Here is an 18,321-nt window from a genome sequence, read left to right as displayed (position 1 = left end):
CTGTTTTTTTTTTAACCCAGCTAATACAAATAGTAAATGTATGCATTTTACTAAGCGGCTTTAAGCATTTATGCAAGACACAATTTAAATAAGACTTTACAAAATTCAAGTAAATGCATTTACTTTTATGCATTTGGCAGATGCTTTTATCCAAAACAACTTACAGTGCATTTATTACAGGGAGTAAAATGCCCCTGGAGTAAAGTGGCTTGCATAAAGACACACTGGTGGTGATGGCTGCAGAGAGACCAGCAACCTTCTGCTTACCAGTTCAGTAGTTAACTACCACTACAACACTAAAGTAATAAAGCTACAACAAAAATTAGCATGTAACTGTTAACAAGAAATGAAGCTGTAAACAAACAGAATGCTGACATGAATTGTAAATCTTTATTGTTTTACAGGTAATCGTGCTCATTGAGAGCAGGCACACGGATGTTTGCCGCAGACACTGCAGCAGCCAGATTGTCCCGCACATCTTCTCCCACTCTTGCTTCTAAGTTGTGTTCCGGGGGCCTGTCATCATGGTCTTCCTCATTTTCTGCCTCAACGATGTCGCCATTGAGAAGATCGAGATTGTGAAGCACAGCACGCAACCACCTCAGGCACGAAGGCAGGGTTTACCTCTAAGGCCTTGAAGAAAATACTGCGCCACCGTGTCTTCAGCATCCCAAAAGCTCTCTCGACGATGTTCCGGGCACGGGAGTGCTTGTTGTTGAAACGAGCCTGCACAGGGTTCTGTACAGGCTCTCTGTAAGGCGTGATGAGGCAGATGGGTGCACTCAGGCAAGGATAGCCACCATCCCCAAGGATGCACTTGCCTGGTGGTGGATAAAGGCTGCCAGTGTAGACAGGGCTGTTCCTCAGGACCCTGGCATCGTGCACAGACCCAGGATATCCCACGAAGACATCAAGGAATTTCCCCTGGTGATCAGTGATGGCCTGGAGCTGGATGGAATGAAACAGCTTCCTGTTGTAGTAGCAGTGGGAGTTATTTGCTGGAGGTTTAATCCGGACCTGACAGCCGTCTATAGCACCAACGACTCTGCTGAAAGCTGGTGACCCAGCCAGCTGTGCAAATCCTGCTCCCACTGCCTCCAGGTCATCTCCGGTCGGAAAGCAAATCACCCTCCTCAAAATTCCCATGATTGCCTGGCTCACTCTGTGCACAATGTCATGCACAGAGGACTTGGGGATATCGAAGGTCTGTGAGACCACCCTGTAGGATGCTGCATGGGCAAGCCAGAAGAGGAAGACAAGCACCTCGATGTCCCTCTCCCATCCATGGTCAGATTCCAGCCTGAGTGCACCAATGAGGGACATGATGGATGGCAAAGACAGGCGAAGGTGGGCACGGTGGTCAGCTGCTTCATTGAAATAAAGCTGCACTATTGGCACAGCTCTGTTGAGATGGCAGTAGGACGTGGGGTTGTCCACCTGTAAATATGATATAGCTTGTTAGAATAATAAATTTGAATTAAGATTTGTTTCATGTGTTGTTGATTTGTATTTATTTGTTTTATTCATTCGTTTACTCATTTTTGTTTATGTTCATCTTGTTGTCAGTTAATGCATGAATTAAAATAATTATATTTAATTCATTTTTTTAACTGAAAATTGATATATTCACATTGGCTGCATGTGTGTACTATTCATGCATAAAATGTCATGACAATTAAATTTACATTTTGTTATTTTACACAAATATATAATTTCATTAAGAAAATATGTAATATAATTAAGTATTGGTTAGCATTTATCAATATTATAGTGCAATCATTCAGGGCTAATGTTAATTTTAGCAATTCGTACTTACACTTTTAGAGTACAAAATCAGTTAGTTTTCTCCAAAGGTGAGATCTTCGAGCGGCTGCCCGACGTCTCCTTGTTTCAAACATTTTAAGTGCAAACATTTTGGCAGATGTTGCAGAAAACGTACAAGTTTTTTTATTGTTTTCCAGCTACTGATGAAATCAATCAGGTGTTAGTGCACCTGTCGGTCATATCTTTTAAATTGTTGCGCTTGTGATAACGTCGTAGGTCACATGATAACGTCAACATGGCGGATTATATCCGGATCTCGCATACTCAACGAGATTTGGCTGTTAAGTACCTACTCTTTTAGCGCTCGTTAAGTAAGTACTTAATGAAATTGAGTACCTACTCATTGAGTAGGCGGTTTCGGACGCAGCCATGTGCTGCGTTCCAATTCGCCTACTTATACTACGCCCTAAAAGTATGTACTCTTTCTGTGAACAAAAAGTACTTACTTTTGAGTGTGTAGCAAAAGAGTAGACAAGCTTTGGGACATACTAACACGTCATACAATCGCGTCAATTCTCTCTGTCGCATCCTGTCACCGTAAACTGGCCTGTCAATCATCTTACATCCTCCACATTTCATTTAGTTAATTTCCTACCGTATCGGAGAGAAATACAGCACGTTGATCTGCAGTCGCGGGTCTTTCATGTGGAGAACTGTCCTCATATTTATGCATAATGATGCATTTAAAAGTTAATGGCCATTCGGATCTTTATAAAAGTCCACATTGGTATTTGCAGATGAAAAATAACACGGGTAACATTAAATATATATTTTCTATCAGGTTAAAATGATTATTAGTCACTCAAATCTCTCAGCGTCGATCGCGCGTATCCGCCATGTTTTGTATTTTTTTTTAACACTTTTTACTCGTGTTTGTAGTTCTGAACTGAATCCTCGTCCAATGCGCAATGGGTTGTGGGCAATATTAGCCTTTATAGTGTGCACGGATCCACACTTCGAAAATCTACCGGAAATAGTAGACCATCCGGGGACTTTTGGCATACTCTTTTCAACATACTATGCTTTGGGACACACTTATTTTAATCTCACATACTATTTAGGATGGATAGTATGGACATTGGAACGCAGGGATGGTTAGCGATCTCTAGAAGACATGCAGTTACTTCCTGTTTACTTTTCTTCTATGGATGAATTTTAGATGAGTTTTTGTTTCTTTAGCGCCCTCCTGCTGCTGTATGAATTGGAAACTCCATTCATGGAATAGCCTCTTCTTCTTTTAGATGAATTTGTGGACTAAAAATGCACAGAGCGCCCTCCGACTTCAAGGATGAATTGAAAACACCAGCGCTCATAGTAATGACAGTGAATATTAAATAAAAATAACTCCTCTGTATAGAAAATTGACAAGCATATGAGAATCCAATATTTCTCCAAATGTGCATGCTTTTAAACTAAAAGCCTATATTCAGACTCTTTGCATCACATAAATACATTATATTTTAAAGTATAATATAAAACCATTACTTTATATTGTAATAATATTTTTCTGTATGTTTCATATATCATAATGAGCTTGAGACATCACAGAAGGTTTTTTTTTCACAGCCTACCTGACTGAAATGCCTCATCAATATGCAAGTCATTTCAGCTCATTACTATCCAATTCTTTTGTCTTCTCAGGTGAGAATGGCCCATTTTCAGTGGTGATTCACGCCTCCTCGCATACTGTGTTTCTTGGCAAAAAGTGTCTTACAAAAACTAAATCAATATATTGTTTTATATGAAGGAGTAGGCAGCACAATTTTTACATAATTCTGAAGCAAAAATTCTAGTCTACAACCTCCAATACCCAAAAGTCTTGTGAACACAGATTTACTATACTTTTTTTGGCCTTATTTCAGTGACTTAAGTTTTTTGTTTTTTCAATAACCACGCATAAATGTTATTCCTTCAAAAACACAAACATGTACATACATGTTCCTCACATATTATTGTAACCTAGTTTGTGCTGAATACAGTGTAATGACACTTTTTCCATTAATATGTTTATGAAGAACTGAAAAAAGCACAAATGTCAGAGCATGTCAAAACTTCTCCAGGCCCCAAATCAGCCTCAGGCTCCAGAGGGTTAAGAAGAGGATCTATGACCTCTGGAATCATCTCTTTCAATAGCTTAGTCAGTATAGTTCTAACATACGTGTTGTTGATGATTTAACAAGTTTAGACAATTCTTGCTGTCCTAAAGCAACGAATGAATGGAATTTTTCCTCAGGGACACTACAGTGCACTGTCTGACGCGATACTGTAGTAGACGGTTGCATGGTTATAATTTTCTCTCTAATATTGTCAATCTTGCAAGTAAAGAAGTTCATAAAGTCATTGCTGCTGTGATGTTTGGAAACATCAGAAGTTGAAACTCTATTTCTCGTTAATTTAGCCACTATATCAAATAAATACCTAGGGTTGAGATTATTTTCTTCTAAAAGATTGGAGAAATAAGCAGATCTAGCAGTTTTAAGGCCTTTCTATACTCAATCATTCTCTCTCTCCAAGAAAAACTAGTTTTATTTTCTTCCAGCTGCACTCCATTTTTCTGGCAGCTCACTTAAGAGCCCAAGTGTGCTTATTGTACCACGGCATTGGATTAGTTCCTTAATCTTCTTTAAGAGCAGAGGAGCAACTGAGTCTAATGTGCTGGGAAAGACATAGTCAATAGGTCTTCTAAGCTATCTGGTATGCTAAGGCGATGAAACTGATCAGGAAGATTATTGATAAAGCAATCTTTAGTGGTAGAAGTGTTGGTTCTACCATATTTATGGCAGGGTGGCGGTTTGTGATTATGATGTGATTATGAATTACCAACTCTTACCAGGTGTAATTTACGCATTAACTAACTGGTATATTCACTAGTATGTTCATTGTAAGTACATGGAATTAGGACTGTAAAATAAAGTGAACCCTTGTACATAAACATTACATAGGAATTACCAGCTCTTTAACCTTTGCAATAATATGCTTAAGCATATTAACTAGTAAGGACTGTAAAATAAGATGCACTGTTGTGGAGAGCAATTTAACAGTTCATAAAACACTACATAAAGTACATACATAGTGCAGCAAAACAATTACTTTATTTCTTGAGAAATTTGTTTTTTAAATGGCAACAGTGAGAAAACAACACTATTTGGTGTAAGCCTCTGTTTTGTACTGTAGTGATTTTTACTTTGTCCATCCAAGGACGCAAAGTAAAATAGGTATTGGTACTCACGTCACCGCTGACGTTGTGATTTTTGGATCACGCGTCTCTTAAGGTGTGGTTATGAGTACATCAGATGACCACTCCCCCCCTAGTTCAGGGCACCAGTCAAGGTCTTTTACCTTGGTGGTATGAGAACACTCTCAACAGGGGCTTTTCATTCATTTAGAGTTAACGTAAAGTGGTCAGCTGATTTATTTGAAAGATTGGTGATATTGCTAACTTGTAGAACCTCTTCTGTATTATCAGCACAAGGAAGACACAAGTGTAATAAAATAAATTTTCTTAACAAAAAGATAAACAAAGAATAACTAACACAACTACTAAATGAATACCATGAATGATAAAGGAATAAAGTGCATAAGATACATAGAATACAAGTGATTAAGTTGGGTGTGGCTAAGGAAGAGTTACGTTATCTCATGGAAAGATAAACTGTTTCTATGAAAATAATAAGGTGGAGAACCTTATTATGCACCAAACAAATAAAAAAAAGATTATTTGTTATTAACTAACATCAGCTATTAGGGGTGGGACGAGATCTCGGGTCACGAGATATCGCGAGACTAAAGTGTGACGAGATTTCTCGTTGAGGCGAAAAGTAGTCTCGTGATGTTGCCATTATAGAGTGTTAGGATGATTAGGAAAGAATATGCCACCGCTACGTTTACATTACGCCTCCACTGTCCTTTTGCTTTGTGTTTAAATAAAAAACATTTAATTCAGCTGGATAACGGTCGCCGCCGCTTCATATAGAGTACACGCGATCGCTGAAAGTGAAAGTAAACACGCGCGCATTCAAACGCGATTTCAATACCCCGCATTTTGAAAGCGGCTCCCTGATGCATGTAAATATCTCTCAATATGAAAGCTATTTTAGGCTGGGCAGTGTAGTTAACCATCTCTTAGCTCTGTATCAAAGAAAAAGTTGGTCTTATTTGCACTTTGAATATTGAGATGGTGCGATTATGGTTGCACTTATTGTAAAAATGAATAACAGTTTTCTCTTAATCTTATTAAGCACAAACAGTAAGGTTTCATTTGTTAACATTAGTTAATGCACTGTGAACTATCATGAACTAATAATGAATGACTATTTTTATTAACTAACATACTGGTAAACAAAGATTAATAAATACTGTGGCAAATATATTGCTCATTGTTAGTTGATGTTGGTTAATATGTTAATGTTACTAAATGAGACCTTATTGTCAAGTGTTACCATTTTTATTTATACTGTTTTATTTCTATGATCAGTTTGTGGAAAGGAGTTCAGTTAGGAAGTCAAAAGTTGTAGAAGCTCATAAATCATGTACAGTAAAGCCTGAAGAGACTGAAATCATACAGAAGAGAAGTCAGTCAGTTGAGTTAGTGGCAAAACCTTTTACAGTACTTGAGTATTGTTGTCTTTTACTGCATATGATAATTCATACTCAGAAAGTAGAACTGAATGACATTCATTATAAGATGATTAGTTAAAACATTTCAAATACACCTGCAAAATATTTTTTGTAGTCATGTATTTTTCGCCATTGAGGATTGCTTAAAAATAGTATGTAAAAATCTTGTCTCGTCTCGTCTCGTGAACTCAATCTCGAGTCTCGTCTCGTCTCGTCTCGTCTTGTGAGATACCTGTCTCGTCACACCCCTAAGTGATATTTACATTCCACGTGGTTGAGTCCGATGACGGTGACGTCCTCCACTAGTGCTGGGTGACAATGCAGTGGGGAGAGGAGCCAGATGTGTCTTTAAAGTTTACCAATGCATTTCTCACTTTCCAAACCACCACCAGAATACCTTTGGCAATATTCTAAACAAATAGAGACTAAACATGATGGAAAAATATTGAACTGTCATTCAACTGTACATTAACAGCTGAATTTGTATTAGATGTTGCACTACAAATAGCTGTCACTGAGAATAGTATGAAATGGATGTGTACTTTGCATCGGTTCTAAGGTTTTCAAACATAGTTTTGAATGGATTTGGATCAGTCTTTGTGATCTCTCTTTGTTTCACCCATTGCTGCTAAGGTCCTGAGGAATTTTTATGGCAGTCTCTGTCAGGGTTCTGTCACTTCAGTCTCGTTTATTTCTTGGTTTTGTGACAGAGCTCTGACACTCCCGTTCTTGTCGTGTTTTTGTGTGAGCGTACGGTCTCGAGTGTTCTCGGGGCTGTGCGCTCTCTTGTCTGCGTGCCTTGTTTCATGTTGGGAGCGTGGCGTTCGGATCCCGGCACTCGTGTCTAGTTTGGTTTCGGTTTTGTGTCGGGATTCGGACACTCACGCTCCCAGTCCTGTCTTTATTGTGAGCGCACGGTTTGTGTGTACCTTCACTTGCCGTGCGCTCTTGTCTCATGTTTTGTGTAGCACGCGGTGATTTCCACCTGCCGCGTGCTTTCATGTTGTGTTTTTGTCTTGTGTTGTGTTAGCACGCAGTCTGTGTTTCACGGGCTGCGTGCTTCCATGTTGTCTTGTTTTGTGTGAACACGTGGCTTATGAGTTTTCATAGTCACGTGTTCATGTCTCGTCTTGTGTAAGCACATGGCTTGTGATTTGTCTTCATTGGCCATGTGCTTGTGTCTTTGTTTTGTTTGGTGTGAGCACATGGCTTGTCATGTGTTTCTTTGTGCCATGTGCTCTCATGTCTATTGTCTTGACCCCGCCCACCTTGTTACCTCATTTTTGGTTGATTTGCCCCACTTGTCCTCCCTCATTACCTGCCTTGTTTGCTCTCCTATTTATTCTCCTTGTGTTTGCAGTCCTGTGCTGGTTCGTTGTCGTAATTTCTTGTCGTATGTTCCCGTGTGTGTTTCCTTTGGTCTAGTCAAGTCAAGTCGAGTCAAGCCGGTTTTCCCCCACGGGGTAGTTTTTGTTGTCTTGTTTTGTTTTATTTTTTATTGTTAATAAAAAGCCCTTCTACCTGCAATTGAGTCCTCGCTCCTTCCCTTCCAAAAACCTGACAGTCTCTGGCCAACCTTAGAAAAGTAGTCTCTAGATGGGTGAAGGGTAGAAACTGCCTGTGGACCAATGAGAAGTCCTGTCCTTCACAGGCTTGGTACAAGAGGTCTTCTTCTTTCTCTCAAATAGAGGTCTGGATGTTGTCCTTACAACTTTATCTGATGGCGTTGGACAGTTTGTTTGTGTTAGTCCACCAAGATCCAATCAAAATGTAGCAAACCTTTGTCCGCTGTTACAGACTGAGACAGGGGCCCTGCCATAAACTGGGCCCTAGAATGTGCTGTTCACTACAGTACTGTTGTTAACATGCACACACTGTAATTAACTGTCCGTTATGTGTGTCCACACTTGTCCATGAGTACAACATAGTTACCATGTACACTAGTAAGTACAGTAATGTGTCTTACAAGTTACCATACATAAGTGCCTGTTATTACCCACACTTGCCTGTGAGTACTACATAGTTACTGTGTATATACCATTAGTAAGTACAGTAATGTGTCTGTTAGTTACCATATGCGGACACTATAAGTAGGTGCCTGTTATTACCCAACAATTGTCTATAGGTACAAAGTAGTTACCATGTATGTACCATTAAAAAGTACAGCAGTGTTTCTTATTAGTTTCCATGTACATTCATGTCATGAAAGAACCTTGTGTTACCACTCTGTTACCTGTATGTACAATATAATTACTATATATGTACCAGGAAAGCACACGTACTGTAAAATAAAGTGCTACCCTTAACGGTAATAGCCTATTAATATATTAACATGGTACAATATATTAATTATGAATAAACATTTCATATAATAATAAAATAAATATCTATTTATTTGATTTAAAATAACATTAACTCTGAAAAACTGAATTACAGTATAGTTATAGTTAATGTTAACCATGTTAGGTTGCAAACTAACACTCTTAATCAAGTCACCTTTTCAAAGAATGCAAATTCCTGAAATTAAGAGAGCAAAAACAGCAATTTTAATTGCTACTGGAGTTTCTTTTCAAAAGCAATTTTCATTGCTTTCTGCCTTGAACCTCATGTGATTCTCAGCTGGTGTGAAGGCGCAGTTCAGCTGTGTGTGCATTTGTGCACCTTTCAGGCAGCACAACATCTTATTCCTGAGCGTTTCAGCTATAAAAGCAATCCCTAAAAGAGCATGCATGTGCATTCAGCGTCTTTTTCGTCTGTGTTTTTGGATGCGGTCGTTTCCTGACCTCATCTGACAGCCACAGGCCGAATCGGATCCGAGTTAACGGCCATGCTTTCATGGGCCGCTAAGGGCATTGGGCTTGAATGGAACCCTCCACTGTGGATGATTGATTCCTCGATGGTTCACAGCTGCTCTAGTGCCTTTCTTCCCGAAAGTGTATGAGGAAGTTCAGAAAACGTGAAAGGCACTGTTTCACAGGTGGATGCGTGCAATTGAGGTGCACTTGTGCCCGAAGTCTTCCGCCACCTGGCTAAATCGTCTGTGCCTCCATGGCATGCAAGATGAGTAAGTAAGAATGACGTGAGAAAGACGACAGCAGCTCTGGCTGCTAAGGCTCACTCTGCCGCTGGAAAGGCCGCCTCCACCTTGCATGCCATGGCCATCCTGCATGTAAAAGCTCTGAAAGAGCTGCATGAGGGTAGTTCTGAGCTGGGGTTGTTGCAGAAGCTGAGCAGTGTGACTGACTTCAAAAGTCATGGTGGGGCCCTCAGCCAAACGATGTCCACCCTGGTGGTCCAGGAATGTCATCTCTGGTTGGCATGTGTTGCAGTGGCATATCTCTGGTTGCAGTGGCATATCAATTGCCTCAAGTTGCTAGCAGTCCTCCTTGCCCTGCGTTGGTTTCGACCACTGCTACATGGCAAACATGTATTGGTTTGAATGGACAGCACATCGCACATGGCATACATCAACAATCAGAGTGGTCTATGCTCTCGTCGCATGTCGCAACTTGCCCGTCTTCTCCTCTGGAGTCAGCAGCGACTCAGGTCACTATGCGCCATTAGCATACCAGACGAGCTCAATTGACCCTTCACAAACAGGATTTTTTTCACATTGCAGCAATACAGACTTAAAATACTCCATCATGTCTTGTCATAGAGACATAAGTAATATATCAATTGAAACTATAGAATGTCTTCTTTTATTTGTGTACTCTCAGAGTAAAAACACAATGTTGTGCTTTTTGTAAAATAAAGAAAACTAACATGATGCGTGATCTCTCGTCTCCCTCTGAACGAAGTCCAATCTGATAGTACTGTATCTTATGAATACTAATAACAAAAAAATGACACTTATGTCTAAAGAAACGTTGAAATGTCAGGTTTTAAATTTTGCAAGTCAAATCGAAAACAAACATTCTGTGTTTATGTTATCTGTATGAAAAGAGAGCCATGTCAGAAGTCCATGATTCAGCTCATTATCCGCTAATGCGGCCACGTCCACGGAGCCAGCACTATTCAGAGGCAAATTCGGAGGCAATACTTGTATGCATTGTCTCAATCGTGTATTTATTGTCTTGAAAAGTGTTTATTTGGATGTTAAAGCCATGGTTAGCGTTAGACATGCCGTTAGTTCCTGGTTCCTTTTCTTTTTTATATGAATTTGTGGCCTAAAGGTGTACAGAGCGCCCTCCAGCTGCAAGTATGAACTGAAAACACAGTATCCACCACTCATAGTGATGACAATAAATATTGAATAAATATTACTCCTCTGTATAGAAAATTGGCATAAATATATAAGAATCCATCAATATTTCTCCAAATGTGCATGCTTTTAAGCTAAAAGCCTATATGAAATGCCATAGAGGTAACATAATTGTTCAGACACTTTGCATCACAGAAATACATTATATTTTAAAGAATATAATAGAATACCATTATTTTAAATTGTAATAATATTTCACAGTATTGCTGTTTATGATGAGCTGAGACATTATCACAGAGGGTTTTTTTCACAGCCTACCTGACTGAAAGGCCTCATTAATATGCAAGTCATTTCAGGTCATTATTATGTGATTCTTTTGTCTTCTCAGGTGTAAATGACCCATTATTTATGATGATTCACGCCTACATGAATACTGTGTTTCTTGAAAAAAAGTGTCTTACAAAAACTAAATATATTGTTTTATATGAATGAGTAGGCAGCATAAGTTTTACATAATTCTGAAGTAAAAACTCTAGTCTACAACCTCCAATACCCAGAAGTCTTGTGAACACAGATTTAATATACTTATTTCAGTGACTTAAGTTTTTTGTTTTTTCAATAACCACGCATAAACATTATTCCTTCAAAAATGCAAACATGTACATACATGTTCCTCACATATTGTGGTAGCCTAGTTTGTGCTGAATACAGTGTAATGAAACTTTTGTCATTTATATGTTTATGAACAACTGAAAAAAGCACAAATGTCAGGGCATGTCAAAACTTCTCCAAGCCCTAAATCAGCCTTAAACAAACTGTCTAGTTTTTTAAGAAATTCAAACAATACCAAAAAACCTTTAGTGGCTCTTTAATGTGTCGTGACCATGGTCGTGACAGATTGTTGTAGTGCCTCAGCTCAGGACGCTCGGAAACCGATCATCTCTTCCTACTAGTTCATTTATAGCATCAAATAAACATGAATGAACATGAGAAGGAATGTTGTTTCAAACGCGGAAAGACATCAGTACACACCATTTTTCAAGTTTAAGTCCACCGAGGTTAATCTTCTAACTCCTGACTGCTTTGTCGGACAAAATGGCGTATTCAGCGTTCTTATTGGTTAGATCGCTTGTCAATCAAACTCACGACAGCTCATGCTCCCGGAAGAGTGGAGACTCCATCTCCAGGCTGTCCAGCTGAATTGGAGCCAATTCGGAGACACACAGGTAGACCTATTTGCCTACCAGGAACCCTCTCACTGCCAGTTCTGCCAGTTGTTTTATTCCCTGACCAAAGGGACCCTCGGCACGGATGCGCTGGCACACAGCTGGCCCGGAGGCCTACGCAAATATGTGTTTCTCCCAATGAGCCTTCTTGCACAGACTCTGTTCCATGTCAGGGAGGACGAGGAGCAGGTCATGCTAGTTGTGCCTTACTGTACTGTAATCAGACTTTACTGATTGGTGTAATTGGCTTTACTGATTGGCAGACATTACTGATTGATGTAATTCGTCCTTTTTGGACATAAATGTATTTAAAACTAAAGAAAGGATTATAGATTTTAGGAAGTATCCTACAGTCATCTCTTCTGTAGTTATAAATGATCATGCTGTTGAGGTTGTGCATCAGTTTAAATACCTGGGTACTGTAATTGATGAAAAGTTGACTTTTTAGGCCCAGGTGGATGCTGTGCGTAAGAAAAGCCAACCAGTGCTTATATTTTCTATGAAAGCTTTGTGGTTTAAACATGGAAAGTACTTTTATGAAAATCTTGTATTCTTGTTTTATTTAAGTGTCCCCTGCATGTGTCTGTGAAGTTTCAGCTCAAAATACCCCATAGATTTGTTTTTATTAATTTTTTTAACTGTCTATTTTGGGGCATAATTAGAAATGCGCCTATTCAGGCTGCGGCCCCTTTAATTGCTCGCGCTCTCCTACCCCTCCTGAGTTCTCGACTCTATCATTGCATAAACAAATTACACACAGCTAATATAACCCTCAAAATGGATCTTTACAAAATGTTTGTCATGCACGCTGCATGCATGCATCGGATTATGTGAGTATTGTATTTATTTGGATGTTTACATTTGATTCTGAATGAGTTTGAGGCTATGCTCTGTGGCTATATACTCATCTACTCCCGGAGCCAGGCCGAACATCGCCGACACGTTGCGGAGGTCCTCATCCGCCTTCGTCAATTCCACCTGTTCCTCAAAGCAGAAAAGTTCTCCTTCCATCAGCCTACAGTATCATTCCTGGGATACATCATCGACCACAGTGGCATCCGGATGGACAAGAGGAAGGTTGAATCCATAACAACCTGGCCAGATCCCTCAACCATCAAAGAACTACAACGCTTCCCTTGGATTCGCTAACTTCTACCGCCGGTTTATCAAGAACTACAGCTCCATCACCCATCCTCTTACCAGTCTCCTCCGAAACAAGCCCAAGTCTCTGTCCTGGACTCCAGCAGCCACCAACGCCTTCAACTGCCTCAAGGAAGGCTTCACCACCGCTCCCTTACTCGTCCAACCCGATCCAGAGCTGCCCTTCATCGTAGAGGTGGACGCCTCTACCACCGGAGTGGGAGCGGTGTTGTCACAGCAGCACGGGACGCCAAGTAGACTCCGTCCATGCGCCGCCTTCTCCCGCAAGCTCAGCCTGGCGGAAGTCAACTACGACATCGGTGACAGGGAACTCCTCGCTGTGAAGCTTGCTCTGGAAGAGTGGAGGCATTGGCTGGAGGGAGCCAAACATGCGTTCCTGGTCTTTACAGATCATAAAAACCTAGAATATCTCTGTGCTGCCAAAAGGTTGAATCCAAGACAAGCTCGTTGGATCATGTTTTTCTCTCGGTTCAACTACACCATTTCCTATCGACCTGGCTCAAAGAATACAAAAGCGGATGCTCTCTCCCGTCTCCATGCTCTTGAAGAGAAATCGGAAGAACCTGAGCCAATCATCCCGAGCTCACTCATTGTAAGCCCTATCACTTGGTCAGAAGAGACCATTCCCTCCTCCAATGCCTCCACGAACCCTCCGCTGGGCTGTCCACCTGGCTTGCTTTACATCACCCGGACACATCGCACTCCAACCATCCACTAAGTTCACACGTCACTAGGCACTGGTCATCTGCCAGCTGGGAAACTCCTTCCTCTGCCTGTTCCCAACCGACCTTGGTCACACCTAGGGGTGGATTTCATAACGGACCTTCCCGCTTCCGATGGAAATACCTGTATCCTAGTCATCATAGATCGTTTGACCAAATCTTGTCATCTCATTCCACTATGAGGATTACCCCAATTCATCTCTAGAGTATGGAAGGCCTTCCACTCATTTCTAGGTGTGGCTGTCAGTCTAACATCGGAGGTCCAGGAGATCGGCCGCTTCCTCCGTACCTTCTGTCATGACCACCAGGACTTCTGTCATGATCACCAGGAACCAGTATTTGGTTTGGGCCGAGTACGCCCAGAACTCTCTCTGGCAGTCGACTGCAGGACTCACTCCATTCCAGTGCGTACTGGGCTACCAACCCCCACTGTTCCCCTGGACCGGGGAACCATCTAATGTTCCGGCGGTGGATTACTGGTTCCAAGAGAGAGGGTCTGGGACTCAGCCCACCACCAGTTGCAATGAGCCCTGCGCAGAGGCAGGATGGCAGCGGACTTGCGGCGCTCCAACACCCCTGTCTTCCAGCCCGGACAGAAGGTATGGCTGTCGACACGGGACATCAGACTGTGTCTGCCCTGCAAGAAGCTGAGTCCCAGGTTCATTGGCCCATTTACCATCGTCAAGCAGATCAACCAAGTCACATACCAACTTCAACTCCCACAAGGGTATCCTATTCACCCAACTTTCCACGTCTCACTCCTCAAGCCTTATCACCCTTCTGTTCTCTCCACAGGGCCTGACGTGACTCCCGCTGAACCCCCCCTTCCACTCATCTTGGAAGACGGTGCAGCATATGAGGTCCACGAGATCTTGGACTCTCGGCGCCGTGGTGATCAGCTGGAGTACTTGGTCGATTGGGAAGGCTATGCCCTGAGGAACGCTCCTGGGTTCCAAGAAACGGCATCCACTCCCCGCTCCATACTTACCTGTCTCCAGCGTGCCTCCTTCCCTCTGTGTGCCTCGTCTCCTGTGTGTGAGTGCTCTACCCTTTTCCAGCGATCTCCAGCTCCAGCGTGTTCACGGATTTCCATATCTGAAAAGAAAAGGACAGTAACTATCTCCATTCATCTCATATATCCATCTACTATTCCATCACTGCTTACCTGTTCATTACAATATTGTGAAAAGGTTCAATATTGAAGACACCTGGTGCCACACTCTAATCAGCTAATTAACTCAAAACACCTGCAAAGGTCTTTAAATGGTCTCTCAGTCTAGTTCTGTAGGCTACACAATCATGGGGAAGACTGCTGACTTGACAGTTGTCCAAAAGACGACCACTGACACCTTGCACAAGGAGGGCAAGACACAAAAGGTCACTGCAAAAGAGGCCACGCTGCATTGCTGCAGTAATTCAGTCAAAAGGAGCCCCCACTAAGTATTGAGTGCTGTACATGCTCATACTTTTCATGTTCATACTTTTCAGTTGGCAAAGATTTCTAAAAATCCTTTCTTTGTATTGGTCTTAACCCTTTGAGCGGTACGGTCCCACATATGGGATTTTTATTTCAGTGCCCCTGGGCGTACGGTACCACATATGGGATTTTGAACGTTCAGCGACGTCACATAACTGCCAGATTCAAACTGTGCTTTCGCGCTCTGGCTACAAGACCGACACGCGCAGCTCTTGTCATATATCACAGCTATGCAGTGTTTTCAGGCACATAATGTTTATTTTAAGGTTTCAGACATTTAAATATGCATAAGCACCATTACAACAATACATTAAGCGTTTATAATTTACACATTGATGTCCGACATCAGTGGAAGCAGCAATAACAAATATAATTTGGCGACATTTATTCATATCAGACACACATAATGGGCCTAAGTAACTACAAAGTTTACTCTATTATTCTTCCAGTTCACCAGCCACTTACTTGCATATATTTCGGAAGAAAATGATGAATTAACCTGCTGTAAATCCGACTGACAGGACTCTTGTGAACTGCAGCGCAAACTAAGATGGCGGCGCCCATCTCGCATTATAGATCAAGATAAAGTTCATTTATAAAGGTTTTAAAACGACAAAGCACACACACTTACACATATTTGAGAATCGGAATATCAGATAGTTGATGACATGGTAAGCAATTTTGCGAATATTTTAAATAAAAAAGGAAAAACTAAATAATAGCGATCCATCTGTCATACAGTGTTATTGTTGCTGCATTCAGCGCTCATGACAAGCAAGACGTGTCGCTATGGAAACATTAAAGGCGAACGTTCTAAAGTAACGGTCGCCTTAAAAAAAAACTCACTCTGGGGGGACAGTTAGAATATTTTTAAACTCACGATCGAAAGGGGGATTTTCCTTAGTTGTCAGTTATAATCCTCAAAATTAAAAGAAATAAACATTTGAAATATATCAGTCTGTGTGTAATGAATGAATATAATATACAAGTTTCACTTTTTGAATGGAATTAGTGAAATAAATCAACTTTTTGATGATATTCTAATTATATGACCAGCACTTTATCCTTGAGTTACTGTAAAATAATGTGCACTAATGAGAACACAAAGAGGAATTGTGTGGCCAGTAAACAAAAATGTCTATCAAAGCTGTGGCCATAACATTTACTTCAACAAGTACAAGTATTACATTGTTTTGTCTGAAAGCTCTCAAGAGACGAATCAATAGATATATTTAGACTTAAAGATGCAGATGTCTAATGATCTTTGCGTCATGAGAGAATAAGGACTTAAGCATTTATTACAGACTAGTTTAATTCAAAGCAGCTCACAAGCGTTCAGACACTGTCATTGTTTGCTCTGGCTCTAAAATTTTTAGATTATTTAGACAAGTTTGTGATTCAAATATTATGCAGAAAGTTTAAATAATAATATATTTTCAACATTTGAAAATAGATATTAAATGTGTGAGATGACAGTATAGTAAGGTCCAATTTTGGTTATTTCTTAATAGTAATTTATATTTTCAGCCTGTGCAAAACAACAAATGCTAAGCTGCCATGAGTTTATCCCAGAATATCTCAATTGTTCATCCAGAATACTTTTTCGTTACTGGGCTTACAGATGCACAGAACAGCACTTATTTCTATATATTCTTATTTATCATATATTTTATTTCTGTAATTGGGAACTCGATAGTCCTTCTCATTATAGCTCTTCACCGGAGCCTGCACAGTCCAATGTACATTGGTGTGTTTAACTTGGCCTTAGCTGATATTGGTGAAACTAATGCACTGATCCCTAACATGATCAAGCTTTTTGTTTTTGACTCACATTACATCTCATACAATGATTGTATGGCAAACATGTTTTTTGTGAACGTCTTTATTACTGTGCAGACTTACACTCTTGTTTTTCTGGCATTTGATCGTTTCATTGCAATCTGTTTGCCACTAAGATATAATGCCATAGTGAATAATAAGTTCATGGCTATAGTGTTTTCAGTAATATGGGTATTTAACATCTGTATGGTAACAATGACTACATCTATGATGACCAGACTTTCATTCTGTAAATCCAATGTGATAGAGAGTTGGTATTGTGACTATGAGAGATTGATGAATATGCCATGCAATGACAGTACCATTCATAAGATTATGGTATTCATCCTTGAAGCTTTTTTCCTTGTAGCACCACCATTCATTATACTCCTGTCATATCTGGGCATTTTTATTGCTTTATGTAAAATTGCAACTTGGGAAGGACGTTTTAAAGCACTGAAGACCTGTGTTTCTCACCTTTTGGTAGTTGGATCATTCTTTCTTCCCATAATATCCAATATTACTACTGAAACTTCTGCTAATTCCAGGGTCATTAACGGAACTCTTTCATTAACTCTTCCACCAATGCTAAATCCCATCATTTATGTTTTAACCACAGCTAAAATCAAAGACTTAATCCGAAAAATGCTTAACAACAGATCTGCACCAATTAGAGCAAATGTTTCAAAATGGCTGTAATGATTGTCTATGTGATCTTCAATCACTGTGAATTAAATGATCTAAAATTACAACAATATGTACTTTATGGTTATTTTTAGATCCATTAAGTGGAAAATAAAAGTGTACAAACAGAAAATAAATTCAGTGTGCTAGATGTAGAGTGGACACATTAGAAGTATGTGTTGGTTAACAGCAGTGAAATGTTTATTTATTTATTTATGAATGAATCCATCTGATTTCAGGTGTGTGAAGTGTGTGTGTTTGTTCTTAGTTACTGACCCCAAGACAAAACAAACTGAAATGGCAAAATATTTAAGCAGGCAATTTGAATTATTTTGTTAAAATTTCTGTCAGAAATAACAAGAATACCAAAAAGCAAAACAAAACGTCTCAGTATGTAACCCTCGTTCCCTGAAGGATGGCATGGAGACGTACGTCAGTAGTGACCGACGAATTGTGATATCGCTAGAGAGCCCTATCAGCTTCGAGTGAACTAAAACAGGCCAATGGAATTGGCATGCGATATTTGCATAAAGCTCAGCCACCCCTCGCACCAATTGGGATGGTGAAGGAGGCAAGCTTTACGCCGAG

The 18,321-nt window shown here is 40.3% G+C and overlaps 1 protein-coding gene and 1 pseudogene across 1 annotated transcript; one reads left to right on the top strand and one right to left on the bottom strand.

Annotated features, from left to right (window-relative positions):
• Window positions 1-398: 398 nt before the first annotated feature.
• Window positions 399-9,796, bottom strand: LOC137004183 (putative nuclease HARBI1; annotated as a pseudogene).
• A 6,959-nt stretch (window positions 9,797-16,755) lies between these two features.
• LOC137004182 (olfactory receptor 8D1-like) lies at window positions 16,756-17,748 on the top strand. Its single transcript, XM_067364381.1, has one exon. The coding sequence runs from the start codon at window positions 16,789-16,791 to the stop codon at window positions 17,746-17,748; it is 960 nt and encodes a 319-aa protein (XP_067220482.1). The 5' UTR covers window positions 16,756-16,788.
• Window positions 17,749-18,321: the final 573 nt, after the last annotated feature.

Source organism: Chanodichthys erythropterus, chromosome 17 (assembly GCF_024489055.1).
Source record: "Chanodichthys erythropterus isolate Z2021 chromosome 17, ASM2448905v1, whole genome shotgun sequence".
NCBI classification, from domain to species: domain Eukaryota; kingdom Metazoa; phylum Chordata; class Actinopteri; order Cypriniformes; family Xenocyprididae; genus Chanodichthys; species Chanodichthys erythropterus.
Note: the sequence above shows the minus strand (reverse complement) of the source record. Positions and strands in the feature narration are given on the sequence as shown.